Source organism: Calidris pugnax, unplaced genomic scaffold (genome assembly GCF_001431845.1).
Source record: "Calidris pugnax isolate Ruff unplaced genomic scaffold, ASM143184v1 scaffold44, whole genome shotgun sequence".
In the NCBI taxonomy this organism is placed as follows: Eukaryota; Metazoa; Chordata; class Aves; order Charadriiformes; family Scolopacidae; genus Calidris; species Calidris pugnax.
In genome coordinates this window covers 2,174,984-2,193,118 of record NW_015094506.1, presented here as the reverse complement: position 1 = coordinate 2,193,118, position 18,135 = coordinate 2,174,984, and the positions used below count along the sequence as shown (strand labels likewise).

At 42.0% G+C, this 18,135-nt stretch overlaps 1 protein-coding gene across 1 annotated transcript in view; it reads right to left on the bottom strand.

The window, feature by feature from the left end:
• The window catches only part of ISX (intestine-specific homeobox), a 28,341-nt gene extending 22,268 nt beyond the window's left edge, over positions 1 to 6,073 (bottom strand). Inside the window, exons 1-2 of the mRNA XM_014963539.1 lie at positions 6,033 to 6,073; positions 4,788 to 5,074 (exon numbers count right to left, since the gene is read on the bottom strand). Coding sequence (XP_014819025.1) covers positions 4,788 to 4,959 — 172 coding nt within the window. The 5' untranslated portion in view covers positions 4,960 to 5,074; positions 6,033 to 6,073. The remainder of the gene's footprint in view (positions 1 to 4,787; positions 5,075 to 6,032) is intronic.
• Positions 6,074 to 18,135: the final 12,062 nt, after the last annotated feature.

Sequence of the window (18,135 nt, the reverse complement as noted above, 5' to 3'; positions counted from 1 at the left end):
TGTGTGTGAAGTGGCAGTTGTATTCCTATTAATTTGCATATCCTTAACATAATGGTGCATAACACAAGCAGAATGACAAAATTACTGTATCGGTTACTGCTTTTACTATTAATTTCTAAAGTGTAACATCCCAAGCTCTCTTTGACTTGATAAAGGACCTCCTGTTGGTGGAACCTCACTGGCGGAAACCAGGGGAATAATGAACAATTATTTCAGATGTACTTTCAAGCACATTGAAATCAAGCTCCTGGGGATTTCAGAAGAAGGAATTCTTCTGAAATAGGTCTGCTAGTCTCCTCTGTTTAAAATGAAAGAGATGGCACTAGGGAGGAGACCAGCACTTGCTGGGTGTTTATTTGTGTCCCTTGCAAAGGCCATAGTACCCTTTCTAGGTACTGTGACAGAGAAAAAAAAAAAAAAAAAAAAAAAAAAAAAAGCAGAAAAGTAAGCAAGCAGTTTTCCCTCTCTTCTCCCATGAAATCAAATAATTTGCATCAACTTGCAAGACACTGGGCAATCCTGAATACCAGTCTTCCATCAAGCCTTTCTCCTTGTTAAGTACATGCAAAATTGAAGGCAGAGTAGAAATTTTCCTCCTTTTCATCTCATCATCTTGCCTCCATGGACACAATTTCAGACTGATCTTATGGTATCTAAGAGGAAGGATGAGTTCAGAAGCCAGATGGGGCTGTATGGATTTTTTGTACAACCAAGCGCTTGTAACTAGCCCTGTGTTCAAATTTTGTAGATGCGGAGAGACAGTCATTTTGATCACAGCTGCAGCACAGTAAACATTACCCTATGAGCAAGCAGATGAATAGCAGGCTATAATCTATTCTCTGTTTTTTTCTATAGGAAAAGTGTGTTGTTTACAGAAAGATGGGTCATCGATAACAATAGAGAGAGAACTGTTGAACACCATCCCAATTAAGTTGCACAATTTGAAAGGAAAAGTATGTGTGCAACACTTTTCCAGAATATTTTCTCCCTTCTCGGGTTTAATATTTTTCCTAGAACTTTTTTTTTTTTTTTTTTTTTTTTTTTTTTTTTTTTTTTTTTTTTTTTTTAAAAAAAAAAAAAAAAAAAAAAAAAAAAGAGAGGAAAAGCATAGACTGAATAATAAAATGCCGTCTTGTTCACTATTCCTTTTTAACTTGGCAAGAGACTTTTAAAAATTGAGAAAACTTCAATAGTCTTCTGATCAACATCTGCAGTTTCAGGTCATCTAGTATTTGTGTTTGTGCAGTAAACTCACAAATGGCTAATATTGCAACTGGGAGGTCACACACTCCTGGAAGAGTGCACACTCCTTATTCCAAGCCCCACTGGAATTACACTCACAAAAACTTACGAAATTAGGAGTCAGGCCCAGAGATCTTCTCATACGTGATCAATTCCTACCCCAGCTTTCCAGGAGAGGCTGGCACTGTACATCATAACATCCTTTTTGTCAAAGACTCATAGAATAATTTAAGTCAGAAGCAACTTCTAGAAGTCATTTGGTCCAGCACTACTGGATTTTCTTGGGAGAGGACCCCAAGGTAAGCGATGTCTATGTCCCTCATTTCTGACATTCTGCATCTTCTGATCCTCTTGTCTGATCCATCTCCTAAGCTCTTAAGCATTAGATTTAGACTTCAGAAAAATTGTGATCTTGGTACCCAGACTGCCTAGATCAGCAGACAAGCTGGATGATAATTTCTGGGAATTTACCTTATGGTAGCCCTGAGTATGTGTGTGGTGCCAGTTCTGGCTCTCATATGGATCATGGGTTGGCTCAGATCCACACCGTATGGGATATAGGAAATGTTCTTAAAATCCATAGTAAAATATAACTCAGCCCTGACCTGTAGCACTTCCTCCTTTGCTGCTTCTCAACTGTTCTGGGAAAGCAGCTGGATGTGTGTCTCATCCTGGAATTTCCAACAAGTTCCCTAGCTCATTTCAGTTCCCTGACCTTGGCCAGCACTGAGCCAAATTAGATATGGCTGACTATTTACACAACTTGTTTAATGCCAGTGTTATATGACATGAAGTTGAATGACTTTGATGAAATACAGCAATTATCCTAAGATGTACAGCATAGGGTATTGCACTTCTGAAATAAATAAACCTTATCTGCAAAAATTGGCAGTTCTGCTGGAACAGCAAAGTGGAATAAGCCGAGGTATCTCTTTGGTGTTAGTAAAAAAACAACAGTGATAAAGCTTAATTTTCATTCTTTTTTTTAAACATCCTTGATCAATTGCGAAAACAACATACAATAACATTCTGGAATAACATTCTCTACAGCTTTCCAGTTTTCCCAGCTCCAGTGACAGTTAAGTGAATCTTCATGTATATACTATTTTGTTAATTAACATTTTTTTATTGCCTTAAGTATATTAACCCAACCTTACTTTCTAGCAGGGGACAGCAGAGTCACTATATGCTCTTTCTACAGCTCTGGTCTCTGGCTAGGCGATGAAGAGAAATCAAAGGCAAGGCCTGGCTGTTCTGCCCGCATTGCTTTCAAGGTGAAAAACCGGCTGTAGTCTCAGGTGGAGCAATTTGGGATGAGCAGCGCTGGCAGTGCAGTAATGCAATCCCAGGAACCCACCACATCCTGCATACAGATTTGTCACACCTTGTGCTTGGAGCTGAGACACTCAGTGAAACAGGGTTTCAACATATTGATCGCAAAACAGACTTAATACAAAAAGGTCCTCTCTCTGCCACGCTTCTCTGTGCCCAGAGAAGAGTCTCTTGTTAAAATGCAGTTCTATGGTCCATGTTATGAACAGCACCGACTTCATTTTCAGTGGTGTTATCTGTCTCACTTTGGATCCAGTGGCACAAAGTGACTGCCATAGTCATAGACTCATACCAGCATTTCTCCCGCTTTGCAACCTGGCACTTTCAGCACATGGGCCCCATTACGCTTGCACCAGCATCAGCTATGTCCTTGTCCACCCCTATAAACTGACAAGCTCTCACTTGTTTCAGGACTGTATTTAAATCATAGTATGCTCTTGTTCAGGTCTGATCTGCACTGGCAGCTTTAGGAAACTTCTAAATACTGCAATCCTCCAACAATACCAGTGGTGAAACAGCCAAACACAGCCAGGTGTGATCTTCAGCAACCTCATCTATCTTTGAAGCTACATGTTCTTCGAGCAGCAGACTCAACTTCCGGATGACCTTGAGAGGTCCCATCCTACCTCAGTTATCCTATGGTTCTGTGCAAATTCAGCAGCACGCTATCCCTCTTCCCCACACACAAGTTTCCACAGAAAGCCGCAGGTACTGACAGAAAGGCAGTGCTTTTATACTTAGCCCCAGTGCTTGGGGCTCCCGTGGCTGCGAGATGTGTTGTGCACTGGTGCTGCCCCATGATCAGGAAACAAGCTCTGTACAGAGTAAGCGAAGTTACCCTATGTCAGAGGTGAACAAGAAAGTCCAAACCTTGTGCAAAGCATGGCTGATAGGCGGTTAGTGGGACTGGGCTTGAGCCCAACCAGTGATTAATGTTACAGAAGTGAGTGTGGTGCTCATTTCACTGCAGTTTCCTTCCCAATATAGGTCTTGTTTGCTTTCCAGTCCAGGTGAGCAACCAGTTTGGACATAATAAGAGTTTAAGCTATTCAAATAAGCAATAGTCACTTGGACTGCCAGGCTTTTGGAAAAGACACTTCCCCTTACTACTGGACGGTTCATCCAGCCTCCTGGGAAATGGGGTCCTGATCTCTCTGTGTTAAAATATATGAAGTGTAGCATTAAGCTTTGTTGAAAGCAGTTGAGCGAGAGGTGAGTGAAAATTTTCTGTCAAAACTGCAGGTTATTTTTCATTTAAGTGGATGTGTTTATGTACATAAAACATCTCCTTTTCATGGAAGATGTGGACTGAAAAAGAAGAAGAAATACTAAATCCAGAAAATGCTTGCCATTGGTCTTTGTTTAAGGAAAGAAGAGACAATTTCTGTGGGGGTAAAATTTCACTCTAGGCCAAAATAACTAAACTAAGGAAACTGAAGTCAAAAAGGCTAATGCACTTGCTGGTTTGCGAAGATCGAAGTCATGCTAGTTTTTCTACTAGCTGGTTTTATTTGGTTCATGAAAGGACCTAGTGTCCATGATGATAAGGAGAAATGATTAAACACAAATGCCTTCTCTTTTGTTGTTCCAGCAATTGAGTTCTAAAACTCCTTAGCTACCATTACCCTTACAGACCATTTCTCCTGCTTGAGGATGAATGGTTGGATTTATCAGAAAATGGTACTGATATGAGATTTGGCTGTATTTCCAGATGACAGTGAGCTCTTACTGTAAGTGAAACTCCAACAACTTCATTAAGTTACAGCAGTTTTAGGCTAGCTTCCCGAGTTTGAAAGCCTTCCCTTCCTTATGACAGGTGATTTATTTTTTTTAATAACAACAGCATTGTTTTTTAAAGAGAAAGGCACCAGGATGTTGTATTTGTTTGCAATAAACACTTCTCACTGTTACTGAAGAGATCTGCCTGCAATAACTTTTCCGGTTGCATACCCACATCTCCAATGACATGGGGGCTTCAGAATGTACAAAATCCCACCAAAGGTTGGCAACAGAGCCCAGTCTACAGTGAGATCTAAAGCAAATTATTTTTTAAAGATAATGTCTGTATATATAATGAATGATTTGTATTTGATTAGGGAAATCTGAGATTCCTACAAAAGCTATTGAATAAAAACTCTACATAATCAAACAGGATAGTTTTAGGGGTTAAAAAGAAAGAAGCATTTTCATTAAGTATTATAACTGGTACTTACCAAAGGCCAGTGGTGACCCTGCTTCTAGGGCTGGAGGTCTCTCAACATAGTTACTTCTGTTCCCGGTTTCACTGCTTGCGTCGGTGCTGGCAGAAGGTTTCTTTAAGATCTCCTCAATGGAAAAGGACAGGCTGGGCTTCCCCTGGCTGGCACGCTCCCGGGGGTCTGTCATCTTCCTGCCAAAGCAGCCACGGGGTAGAAAGTCCTCTTCTGTTCTCCTGACTCTAGGTGTACCCCAAGAAACATGCAGCTGGGAAGGTGCAAGTCTCTCCCCACCTGTACCCAACCTGCAGCAGCACCGGGAGGAGAAACAAAGGCAATCCACGAGTGAGTACACACACCTGCTCCTCTCTGCTGATCAGCCTGGGACCTAGACCTGTGCTCCCGTGTCTGGGGAAGACAGCATTAGAAGTGGGGGTGAAAAGTCTTACTAACCCCACTCACTGCCAGATATTCCCCAGCTGGTGCAGATTACGGAGCTCCGAACAATCACATGGCCATCCCAGGAGGAGGTGTGCTCCTCACAGACCTGGGTGAAAAATACCCCGGGAAGGGTTACTTCTTGTTGGTAAATCCTGTTTGTGGGACAGTTATCCTCTTTTTCTGCTTTCAGGCTGAAATTGGTGACAAGCCCACTGGATTTGTACTGTTACAGAGTTAAGAAAAAAATCAGCAGGATGAATATTTGTCCCTTCTGCCATTTACTAACAAGAGAGACATCCCGTAAACTTCTCTCATATACAAGGAGGAACCTCCCTCACCAACAATTCCCAGGTTATCTCTCAGCCATCCCCCCTCCCATCAGCTTTGGTTCAGATCCACTTTTCTTCTACTTTGGAAACTCTTTGAACTTTGCAAACAGGTGCTTTTCAACATCATCCCGTCTTATCAGTCACAAGAGAAAAAGACGCCCCTTGCAACAGGCTTAGGAGTAGGAATTAGTGCCCTACACCCCCCACCTGTACTCCTGAAGATAAAACATTATTTTCTTTCTCTCCTGAGCTATGAGGCAAGCTAGCTTGATAATCACCACCAGCCGCCTGCGCCTCCCAGTCAGGCGTCCACCGCAGGGGGAGAAGATTTCCCGGATAATGCGGGTGAATGCCAGTGATTCCTCTGCTCAGCCATTTCTATCTTCTCGTTAATTTTTATTTTAGGAAGAATGTGTGGTTAGATACATTCCCATTCCTTCCCTCTCCCTGCCCCCACTGGCATTTCTCGCTGCCCTCTGGGATTGCCCCTCACCTTTTAAATTGCTATGGTTGTGTCTCCCTCTCCTGCTGGTTCTCCTCTGTGCCTTCGTTATCAGGCTCTTATAATTGTATTGGCAGGCCCTGCCTTATTTGTCCAATGAACTGACAATTCTTGAGCTGATATCCCATCATATGACCTCTTCATGGAGCGGAGACCAAAATTACTGTGTAACCAGGGGGCAATAAACTACACCTGATAAGATGAAAGGCTTTTTCCAGATTCGAGATACTGGAAAAGCGGTGAGGGCGGTGGGGAAAAGAACAATGAAAGAGGTAAAAAATGGTGTAGCCAGTCATGATGAAGGATATTTAATTATCTGATTTTATTAATCAAGCTTCTCCCCAGGCGACAGGGTAGACAAGCGAGTGTCTTTCACGCTGATGAAATGCATGGGTGGGAAGTGCTTTTCTTTGTTCCCTTTGCATCCCTCTGCCCAGTGGCTCAACGGAGGCATTTGTGTGAAGGAGGATCTCCTGCCTTCCTGGTTGTGTGATGAGGTGGCAGCTGTTTCATTGGTGCAAAAGGCCTGGCCCTCTCCGTAAGGAGAGGAAACCTCGCTGTTTCAATCGATGTGTGCAGGGGGATGCTGCTCTGGCCAAGCTGTCCTCTCCTGCTTTGCTGCTGGTGCCTGTAATTCTGGCTGGGCACACAAAGAGGGACGTTCTCTTTTTCTCTGCTTAGGTAGAATGAGAGAGTAGGTAATTTATGGGCTGAGAAGAGGTGAGTGTGTCACCTGTATGCAGAGGGAAGGGAAAGAAAGATGCTCTGAATCTACACCCTGGATGAATACTGCCTATCTGATAACAAGGCTCCAGCTTTTCCTCCTAATTCTTGATTCAAAAATCATTAAAAAGCCCAAGGAGGATCCTGTATGCATTCTCTTACAAATGCCTTACTTTCCCTACTCAGCTTGCCTAAGGCACTAAAAAGGGGGCCACTTCTTGCTTTTACTGGATACCTATAGAGTAATGGCTTCAAATCTTACTTCCCAGATGTCATGAGTTGAATATCCTTGGCCCAGCCTCCAGTGTATTAATTTAGCACATATGACAGTGTCTGGACTCTCTGATGTTTACTGTGCTACCTATTCTCTGGAAGCTTTCAGGCACAGGGCAACCAGCTCCAGGGACCAGGACCCTCTGTTTTTTAAGCCTCCCTGCTGTCTGCTTTTCCAAAGGCTCTGTGTAGGTGCAGGAGTGAAACCCATGGATTTGCCTCCTTCAGTTGCCAAGTGAAGCCCAAGAAAGGACATGTTTTCCTTTGCTGTGGAAACCTTTGGCTTTGTTTGTTACTAAAGCCTCTTTGTCTTCAAGGGGTTCATTTCTTGTTGCAGGGGGAGGAGGATTTCATGGGAAAGTCCGATAGGTCCCAGCACTCCTTATGAGAGGACTCATATCTTTGGAGGTCACTGCCTGGGTAAATTAGCCTAGAGACTTCAGGGCAAAAACCACACTTCCTGTCCCTTCTCTTTGCTCCAGCTCCATTTTTGCGGAGTTAAATACACACTGTTTTGAGAGAAAGAAATGTAGCCTTCTGGCAGTTACATCTCTATGAACACTCACACCAGCTCCTAAAGAAATCCGTGCAATTCCGTGTTAGAAATTTTCTGAAGGAAAGAGAGCTGAGACAGGCACACTCCAAGTTTTCCTCTTGGTGAAACACCTTTATTCAATGATCAGATTGATGACACGTAACAAGTGAAACCAGAGTATCTCCAAATTCAGAGAATATAGGCCGCCTGTCTCCACCCCCGCTGACTCGCTCTGTGCAGGCGCCTGCTGAGACAACGCTGTAGTCCCATGTCACAAAATCAAACCGTGCTTGTTTGTATAACTATTCCGTCTTAGTCTGTGGCTTTAAACCTCCCTGCTGCTCCCAGGGAGAAGTTGATTTTCTGTGTGCGTTTAAATGAGATGCGTGCATGCAAATTTACAACTTGAAAGCTTCCTTGTGAAGGCTTTATTTTTGTTCTGTCTTATTGTATTGTTCTTTTTATTAAAACTGAAGGCAATGCCAACTGAGAAATATGTTTTTGTTCTTCTATATAGAAAAACACAACAAGCATTAAAGTAGGAAATAGGATGAATAAGTGACAACTCTTGAAAGGGGATTAGAAAGCAGCAGTGTAATGATGCATAAATCCCATGTTTTGCATACAAAAGTTTTTTCAGAGTAAAATGCAGATTTGATATCAAAATGCTTAAGTAATACTGAAAGACTTGAACATTTTAATATTTTTAATACAAAAATGGAAAAATAATGATAAATGTTATTTCATTAACAAAAAAATTGAAACACTTTCTTTGGAATGACTGCTGGTTTGAAATTTCTTTGCTTTGTATTATATTAAAATAAAGATGAGTGGCAAAAAATAGAAGCTTGAAATGCAAATTAACATTTTGCAAATTAAAATACTTCAGTTGACCCCCTTTTTCAAATGATTGAGCTGCTGGAATATAACAAATTATTTATGTTCAAAACAAGAAATGATTTACTTTTAAATTACAAAAGAATGAAGAAGTTATTTTTCTGCCAAGTTCTAATTTGATGGCTTTTGTAAGGTAGTTATGGGATATTTTTACATTTCTGCTTGACCTGGAAATGCAGATGACTCTCATTTGTTACAATTATTGTGCTACCTGTCTAATTTAGTCTATAAATTCCTTGACGCAGGAAACACATCTTCCCCTGGGGTTGCTGAGCTCTGCAAGGCAGCTCCTTACACCAGAAGGCAGGTGTCTAGAACAAAATTACACTGTGTCAATTTTCTTAACCTGTCCTGCCCATGCCAGGCAAATCTAGAGGTCCACAAAACATGTGAGGTTTTTAAAATATGGTGAGCTTTCAGAAAGTGAAAAATCCTGGATGTGAGGACTCAAAATCAATTTGGGATCAATATTTGGGAGGTCTTTGTCCTATACTGCCACCTCAAAGAGGAAAAAGAACTTTATTTATGTTGTCAGTCAGGAAGTGTGACTGTTCCTGCCCCACTGGTCTTTTCCTCTGCGGGAAGGCAATAATTGGACAATATTCCACCCAATCCCTTTGAAGCTTCTCCTTTAAGCTCCCACTTTTGTATGTGACTCAGAGTCAGAGCTGTCTGGTGTTTATGTGCAGCATGGATGCTGTAGCTGACAACACCTCATCTCCAAGGGCTTGTGCTCAGTCAGCTGTTCAGAGCAAGCCTATGAGCTCTGGTGGTCAGGGGCACCAGCGCATAGGTGCACCAGCAGTTGCCAGTGACGGTGCAGCTGCTAATTGCCACATTGCCCTCCGGAGCCTCATGTCCTTGTAGGTTGTCTTTCATTCTTTACGCGTTACCGGACTCTGACAGTCTCCCCAGTGTCAGTTGCTCTGATCTTCTCAAAGTTCAACAGCTGGCAACGATCTAGCAGAAACCCCATGCAGCCTGCCTTCTGGAGTCCTTTTAACCTCAGATTTATTAGCCCTGTTGTCTCCATAGATTTCTCAACAAGCTCATAAATCAGAAATATTAAGAAAAGGGACACTATAGGTTTAAACTGATAACATTTATTATGTTTTTTTATGGCACAATTATTATCAATTGACATTTAAAATGGCATCATAATCCATCAAGGTGAAATGGACCCAGAAAGATATTTCTCCCAGGCCAAAAATAATAACAGCAGCAGCAGTAAGACTGCAAGAGAGGAAGCACACAAACAGTTTGAGTCCAGATCACTGATTATATAGTTTGGAGGTGGCTTTTAGCAACTTCACCCTCTGTTTAATCCATTCTCCTGTTTCATACTGCTTCTTTGCCCCTGCCAGGCCCCTCAAGCCCTTTATAGATGTTTTGCTACCAAAAATCTTCTGTTAAACCATGACAGGGAGCTTGGCTTTTTGCTTCGAGCAGAGAAGGGCCTGTTATACGTGGGAAGGGCTGAAGAGATCAAAGGTTGTCCTTTTCATAGCAATTTGGACCTCTGAGCAGCAATTGCCATGGAGAACTGTCCGGCATGGCTATAAACTGACTTTGATCTGTCTGCTGTTTGGCTGACAGAAAGTGAAAAATAAAGAAGGAATGTGCTTAATTTAGCCCATCTTGCAAACATGGTAAGAATAAAAATTTTTCTCCCCACCTGCTGAAGAAGGTTACAGAGGCTATAAGTACAGAAATAAAAACAATTTTCCAGAGGAGGGGAAAAAAAAGCTCCAGGAATCGATAACAGAGTAAAACTGAAAATTTATGACCTCTGGCTCTTTATTTCAAATTGGTTGTAGTTTGGTAGTGAATATATGTCCATAGTGATGCATGAGAATGAACTTTCTGTGTCCCAGAATGGTTCTTCATAATCCAGATGTGGAGAAGGCACTGAATCCTCCCATGAATAACTAGCTCTGTGCTGCACTGCTGTTGTTTTGTAGCAGTATCTGAGATTAAAGAATTAGGCCTTCACTAAATTTTCTATTATGGAGATGCCCATCAGAGGATGACAAGCTGTCTCTTTGGCCAATAGGGAGAAGACTGGCCAACAGGGAGAAGAAATGGGCAATTCAATCTGTCCTCAGGTAAATGCCTAAGAGAGGTGCTCCTCTCTCTGAGAGAGGTTAAGTTGACCATCAGTGTCTTGGCTGTAGGGGAAATGTTTATAATATACTAGTGGGACGGAGCTGCCAGCTGTTGTCTCATTCCTGAGAAGACTGCTCTAGAGTCATTTGCATCCTGGGAACAGTTTTATGGGACGTAGCTTTCTCATACTGGGAGTACTTTGAGATTTCAAGAGATGCTTCTACACCAAATCAGGAAGAAAAGTCAAACTCTCAAGGACTCAAAAAAGAAAGAAAGGCTTTTTTTTTCCAGTTCACTAGTCTCAGCTCAATAAAAACATTTCATTTTGATCATAATAAAATGCTTTGTCTTGCTGTTGGACTTTCAATTAATTTTTTACCATTATTAATTTATTTTTAAATAAAAGAGTAATCTCAAACATGGAAAACCAACCTTTTAAAAACTATTGGAACAACATGTTTAAAGAAGTCAAAGATTTTTCATAAACTTTTTTTTTTTATTTTTTTAAATTAATAGTGAATTCAAACAATGCCAGCATGGAGGTGTAGTGCTCTGTTTGTGCAGAGCAAATGCATGTGTTTGCTGCTGACCCAGTTTCCAGATCTCCTAGATACAACTGGAAAACTATCTGTTTGCCAAAAAAAAAAAAACCAACCAAAATTCAGGAAAATGTATATTTTGTATGCTTTTCCTAAGACTGCTGTCTGTCCTGATTAACAGGACATATAGTTAACTGCCTAGTCATATTATATTGCTAAGCATATTTTTTTTCAAAGAATTTTCCTCTATTTCCATAGCTGCTTTTCTCAAAGCCAACAGTCCATTCTGTGAATATTCTGCAAAGAAGTTATTGCATCCATACAGACAATTTAGGTGGGAATAAAGAAATTCTGTATTTCATGCATAACAGGGCTTTTATCTATCTGTAATGGTCACAGATACCAGTGTCTACAAGTTTGGCAACCTCACCTTTCTCTAAAATTGCTTGGATTTCTACAGGAAAAAAACCACATTATTGTGGCATCATTTCCCAACTGTCTTAGTTCCCAACTGAGTGCACCCTCAGTAAGTTTGCAGATGGCACCAAGTTAGGTGGGAGTGTTCATCTGCTTGAGGGTAGAAGGCTTTGCAGAGGGATCTGGACAGGCTGGATCGATGGGCCAAGGCCAATGGGATGAGGTTCAACAAGGCCAAGTGCCAGGTCCTACACTTGGGTCACAACAACCCCCTGCAGCGCTACAGGCTTGGGGCAGAGTGGCTGGAGCTGCCTGGCAGAGAAGGACCTGGGGGTGTTGGTCGACTGTCGGCTGAACAGGAGCCAGCAGTGTGCCCAGGTGGCCAAGAAGGCCAACAGCATCCCGGCCTGTATCAGGAACAGAATGGTGAGTAGGACTGATCATTCTGATCATTCCCCTGTACTTGGCACTGGTGAGGCCTCACCTCAAGTACTGTGTGCAGTTTTGAGCCCCTTACCACAAAAAAGACATTGAGGTGCTGGAGTAGGTCCAGAGAAGGGCAACAAAGCTGGTGAGGGGTCTGGAGAATAAGTCTTATGAGGAGACGCTGAGGGAGCTGGGGTTGTTCAGCCTGGAGAAAAGGAGTCTGAGGGGAGACCTTGTCGCTTTCTACAAGTACCTGAAAGGAGGTTGTTGAGAGGCGGGGGTTGGGCTGTTCTCCCAAGTCACAGGTGATAGGACAAGAGGAAATGGCCTCAAGTTGCACCAGGGGAGGTTTAGATTGCATATTAGGAAAAAATTTCACATTGAAATAGTTATTAAGCATTGGAATAGGCTGCCCAGGAGAGTGGTTGAGGCACCATCCCTAGAGGTATTCAAAAGATGGGTTGACATAGTGTTTAGTGACATGGTTTAGTGATGTTTTTTTTTTTAATCAAAGTTAGGTTGATGGTTGGACTATATGATCTTAAAGGTCCCTTCCAACGTGGACAATTCTATGAATCTATGAGAAATTCCACTGGTCTCTGACACCCTGCATGGATTTTAACCAGTCAACATTTTTCACATGATAGGTTTTGCAGAGTCTAGTGAAACAGTGCTTTAGTTACCAGTAATTAATTCAATGTTCTGGCTGACGGAGCCAGTGTTAGGTGATCACTGTTTGAATCATTTCTGCTTCTCAAAGCAAGGCAGGAGAGGGCAACGTGTCTTGTGGGACTGCACACCAGGGCTGCAACAACTCAGCTGGGGAAGAGAAAATTTGTCTTACATGCTTGTCCTCCACTTTAAGTTGAGTCATCCCCATGGTTAAAAGATGTCACAGAATGAGAAGTGATACTTTTTCTGCAAAGATTCTCCTGCAGTTAATTCAAACAATAAACCTCCTCATTTACAAGCCAAAAACAACCTTGATTTTTTGCATATATGGGCTTCTGCAGCCTTAGAGTGTAGCAAAATTTAGAGAAATATTTACCAAAAAACTCCAGTAAATTAAAATAAGTTAAAGGCTGATCACTAAAGCCCTTTTCTTTCAGGTGTCTCATTCTGGAAAGCACAAGGGAAGCTGAGAGTTGTCCTGTCTCTTTAAACCTCAGATTTCCCAGCACCTAGACACGCAGTTTTACAGAAATTAATATTGGGAAAATTAACAAACATTCGTGTTTTTTCCTGTCAAATAGCCCAAACCCTACTTATTCCACAAAGTGGTAGGGAGGAAACTGATTCTGATCCAGGCCCTGCTTGGCCAAACAGTCTCTTGCCTGATGAGACCTTAAATATTATTTCAGGAATAACTGGGAGCTGAGATAGTTTATATTATCAAATTTCTCTGTAGGTCCTGAACGGTAATGGCAGAAGGGCATAAAGGTGTGCTCTCAGAGTCATAAAAAAAGGAGTAAGAAGAAGAGAATAAACTTATTGTTGCCAGAGGAATGAAAACAGTACACAAAAAAATATTGATAGCAGAAGATACTGGGCAGGAGCAAGATACATCAGCAGAGCAGACTGGGAGATATTATCCTTGCAACTTGTCCTGTCAAAACATCATCTTCGTCAGTGCTAAAATTCAGGTCAAACTCCATGAAGAGAGAGTAAAAGAGATTGCACTGCAGTGATTCATTAGTTCTGCTTATAAAACCTGAGGAAAATGTCACTTCCAAATTTAGACAATACATCAAGATTTCAACCTCTGCCAGGGACAGGCACATCAGGCTGTCCAGATGGCAGAATGGCAAACCAAGCAAACAGTCCACTGAGGCCTTGAAAAAATCTTGGGAGAGCACAAGATATCTGTGTACAGACTAGAGAAAGAAAAATACTACCTGCAGGCAAATAAAGGAGACATTCATCCACTTACTGAGGAGATATGAGCCCCTCTCACCTGGCAGTGCTCTCCCCTCCTAAGCCAGCCCTCTCCCAGGCTCCTTCCCTCCACTTCGGTAGCATTGCAACTTTCCCTGTCCTCTCCCTTGGGATCCTGAGAAAATGATGAAGTGCACAATATTCCTAGGCTTTCAGCATTTTGTTTTGTTTAATGGGCTCCAGTGGGAACTCCTATTAATCTACTCTAGAGAGAAGAGCTTTTTTGTTGTTGTTGTTGCTGCTGTTGTTGTTTGCCCCCTTCTGCCTAAGGCAGGTCATGAATTATGAGCCTGATGTTCCTCCTCACTTCTGGACTTCCCTGTGATGTCCCACAGGGGCCCATTAAGAGCTTTCTTGCTGCAGCCCTCCAGAGAAAGGCCAAGTGCTGATGTGTCAGAAGCAAGGGAAGAAGGAGGCTCTTGTGGCTCAGAGAATTACAGAAGCTTTGGAGGGGAGCAGCAAGTCACCATTAGGATTTGGATAAGGGCAGGACGTCTCCAAACCTACATGGGAGTGTGGGGTCTGCTGGGGGGTTGAGTGTCATACCAAAATAAATTGTCCAATTGTGGGGCAAAAGTATGGTTTGGGTGTTTTTCCTTCTTAAGTTGATCTGTGTGTTACGGTCATTTCCACTTATGTAGTGGCATGAGAACTTAGACTTCAGGGAAATGGAGACTTCTGACCTGCAGCTGACTGCAAGTCCTTCTGTGGTCTGGCCTACAAACTACACACACTTGAGCCAAAGTTTAGTTCCAGCTGCTAAATCTGTGTATGTCCTTGGGGCAGAAAAGCCCTACTTTGGTTCCCCAAGGTGACACCTAACATAGCCACTTTCATACATTTCAAATAAATTTCCTGCAAGAAGCCATCCCATGTTTTTATACCCACAGACATTCTAAACATATTTCTGGATTTTCTGATGTGACATTGCCACAGGCTATGAAAATTGTTTGGGCTACATAGTTGGTGGTTTTTTTTCCCTTTTTCCCCTTGCAGTTTGTAGTAGAAAAGTGACCTTTCTGTAGTTGTGTGCCAACCTGGCCTTTCTTCAAGTGCCCTGTCTCCTTTTTATCCATAAAATCACATACTGGAAAGTCCGTCTAAAGAACATTATTAGCTGAGGCTGCAGAGTCAAGTACTGGAAAGCTAAGGCAATGCCAGACTTGAGATTGCTTCTGGTCATACATTAAGAGATAGATGCATTAGGATGTACTAAAAGCTTTTGTAGATGGTCAGACTCCTGCAGAAGGTGGGAGGAGCTGTCTCACAGGCAGGACTGATGAATTACCTGAAATGTGACTCATTTGCTTGAACTCTGCCACAGGCAGAGCAAGAGGAGAAGGAGGAGGCAGATGAGGATTGTCTGGTTCAGAAAACCCCTGAGAGAGATAAAAGGGCATTTTTCAGCCCAGAAGGCAAGAGAGAGATTTTGAGACTAATACTTCTATTCAGAATCTGCTCGGTAGATCACTCCTCTCTGTGGGTTTTTCCTGGCTCATTCAGACTCCTTTGGTGCTGAGCTGTCATTCATTGCTGGCAAGGCACCGAAAAAGGGCTACAAAGCCGTGCTATTTTCTGATCCAGTAAATGTTTCCATGGCCCACCTTGAGCAGAAAATGAAAATTTACACTCCACCTCAACAGCTGAGCTCTGCATGGCCAAAGCAAAGCACAGAGAAGCCCTCTTGCATAGCCAAAGAGAAATCTGGTCAAGGACAGGTGAGGGCTGTTAAGGGCAACTGGTGCAGGGTTTCTCCCTCTCCCCCCATCCCTGTCTACACTAGTGGTAACATAACAGGGCAATGAGCTTCTTTTCTGGCTGACTACTGAAGCTTATTCGCAGTTGAGGTTGACAAAAATAAAACTAATTGGCTGAAACATTACATTTAGTTGTATTATTATGGGACCAAGTGTTGAAAAATGGAAACATTTTCAGATTGTCAGTGCTCTTTTTATGAAATTCAAGAAAATAACATTTTTAAAAGTGAAAAATCTTTTCTGTCTTCTTTATTTATTTAGGGGGAAAAAAAAAAAGTCCCTGTAATTTCCCTTTAGCTTTAGGTACAGCCCTTCCCTCTGCTGGACGCTGACAGCAGCTTCAAGCAGATGTTGCTCTATCCGTGACATACAAGTTGCCATTTCCAGATTTCCTTCATGGCCAGGAGGGCTAAAAACATTTCTCAATAATGAAAACAGAGATGATGTTGTCATCAAAGCAGAGCTGGAGCCTAAGGCAGATGCCTGTGCATTAATCTGTCCTGGACATCATGGAGATTTGTTCATCTGGCTCTGCAAAGGCAGGTACAACCATGGATGTGCTTTATCCACAGGAACTCCCCTGCAGACACCAAATACGAATCGCTATCCTTATATTGTTGACATGACTAGGCATTAAATACACGACAGTGACTGTCAGCTTTGGTGGGTTTTTTCTTGCAAATACTTTCCTAAATTTTGTTTACATGCTAGTATACCAATGGTAGACGTGAGATGAGGTTAAGAATCAGTTTATAATTACCCATCACTTCCTATTTTAAATAATAAGTTTCTTTTGCTCCTTTGAGGAACTATGAAGAATATGGAGTTCAAACACACATTATTTTTACGTGTCCAAATCTATCACCTTTAAATCAGTGCTCAGATAACATGTAATCTGTCACCTGGCTAACAATAGTGACAGAGAAAGTACATCTAGATCCTATTTCATATTCTGGCATTGATTATTTAGAAATAAACATAACTCTACTGCCAAGAAATGTCAATGCTACATTCAAGCATCCTCCTACTTATACCTGAAGATCCATAGTTTCACTGAAACGTTGAAGAATAGTTGAAACATAGTGTGTTCATGGTCCAGTTTGACCCCTATAAAAGTAAAATTAAAAGTTCCTTTGATTAAAATGGTGGCTGGGTCAACCTTGCAGTATGTCTGTTCTTTTTCATTAATACTCAAGTATTAGAACTACCACATTAATCTGAAATATTAATATTCTGAGACTGTATTTTGAATTCAAGACTTCTGAAGATGCACATTTTGGATTTGGGGCTTATAGTTTATAATAGAAATATCGCATTCCAATAAAAATCCACCTCAGGCACAGCAAGCTAAATGGCTAAATATTTGGATGGCTCCACCTTAATACATCACAGCTACAGAGCAGTAAAAAAATTGCACACACACGCACAAACATGAAGTCATACATAGCCAAAGAGTGTTTTCTCGAATGCAAGGTAATAGCGACACAGATGGCATAACACAATTCACAAAAAGCAGTAAGACAGCTTGCACTGAATGCATTTGAAATAGGGTAGAGAGAAAATAAGGAGGATGCAATAGAGAAGAGATGCAGTAAGAAACCATGTCAATGTAGACATACTCGGGCCGATGTACAGCAGAGACAGTGTCCCACTTGCGACAGTGCAGCACCATGCAGATGACCTCTTTGGATGTAGAAATAGCTTAGATGTTCATGTGGAGCATCCACAGGTGACTCTGCACAGTTAATATCCAGCCTGGATAATGGGTATGTAGAGCATCAGGGAGACCTGCAGCATAATCTTTTTATTTCCTGCTTCACCCTCAAAAAAGACAGTCTGTGCCTCTCTTCCCATTAAGAACTTTTCACTATGTGTGACTGTGTTAATCAAATCCAGAATTGTCCAGTCTAAAGAGAGTGCAAGGATCCTTAGTCTGTGGACCCTGCCTCACAACTCTTTTTTATAACCAAGATTAATCCGTCTTGCATGTCTCTCCTATTTGCAGCTGGAGCAGGGAGAAAGATGGGCAAATAACGTCTTAAACCTCATGTCCAAGCTGGTTGCTTAACCTGCCTTGTCTGCCCAGTTTGCAGCTGTTCTTCAGTGCTAATGGTTAACTTCTCCTCCCCCTTTTATCTCCACAGTGCATTGTTGACAAATCTTCCTGGTGACCTTTTAGAAGACCAAATACATAAAGAGTGTTTTAAAGACACAGAGGGAGAAAGAGTTTGCAGAGGCTTGTGTCTGTGATGAGGAAGCTGTGATGAGTGCGTTTTGAGAGTATTTATTTGCTTCCTGAGACAGAAAGAGAATGACAACAAGCATTTGCTTAGTGACCTTCTGCATGGCAAAACATGACCAACAAACCATCTGTGTACTTTTTATGTTCATGCAGCCAAGATTCCTGCCTGGGGTGCTGGCTGAGTACTCCTGGGCCAAAGCCCAAGCACTGGACTTCAAGTGCACTGGAGACTTTAACATGTGGA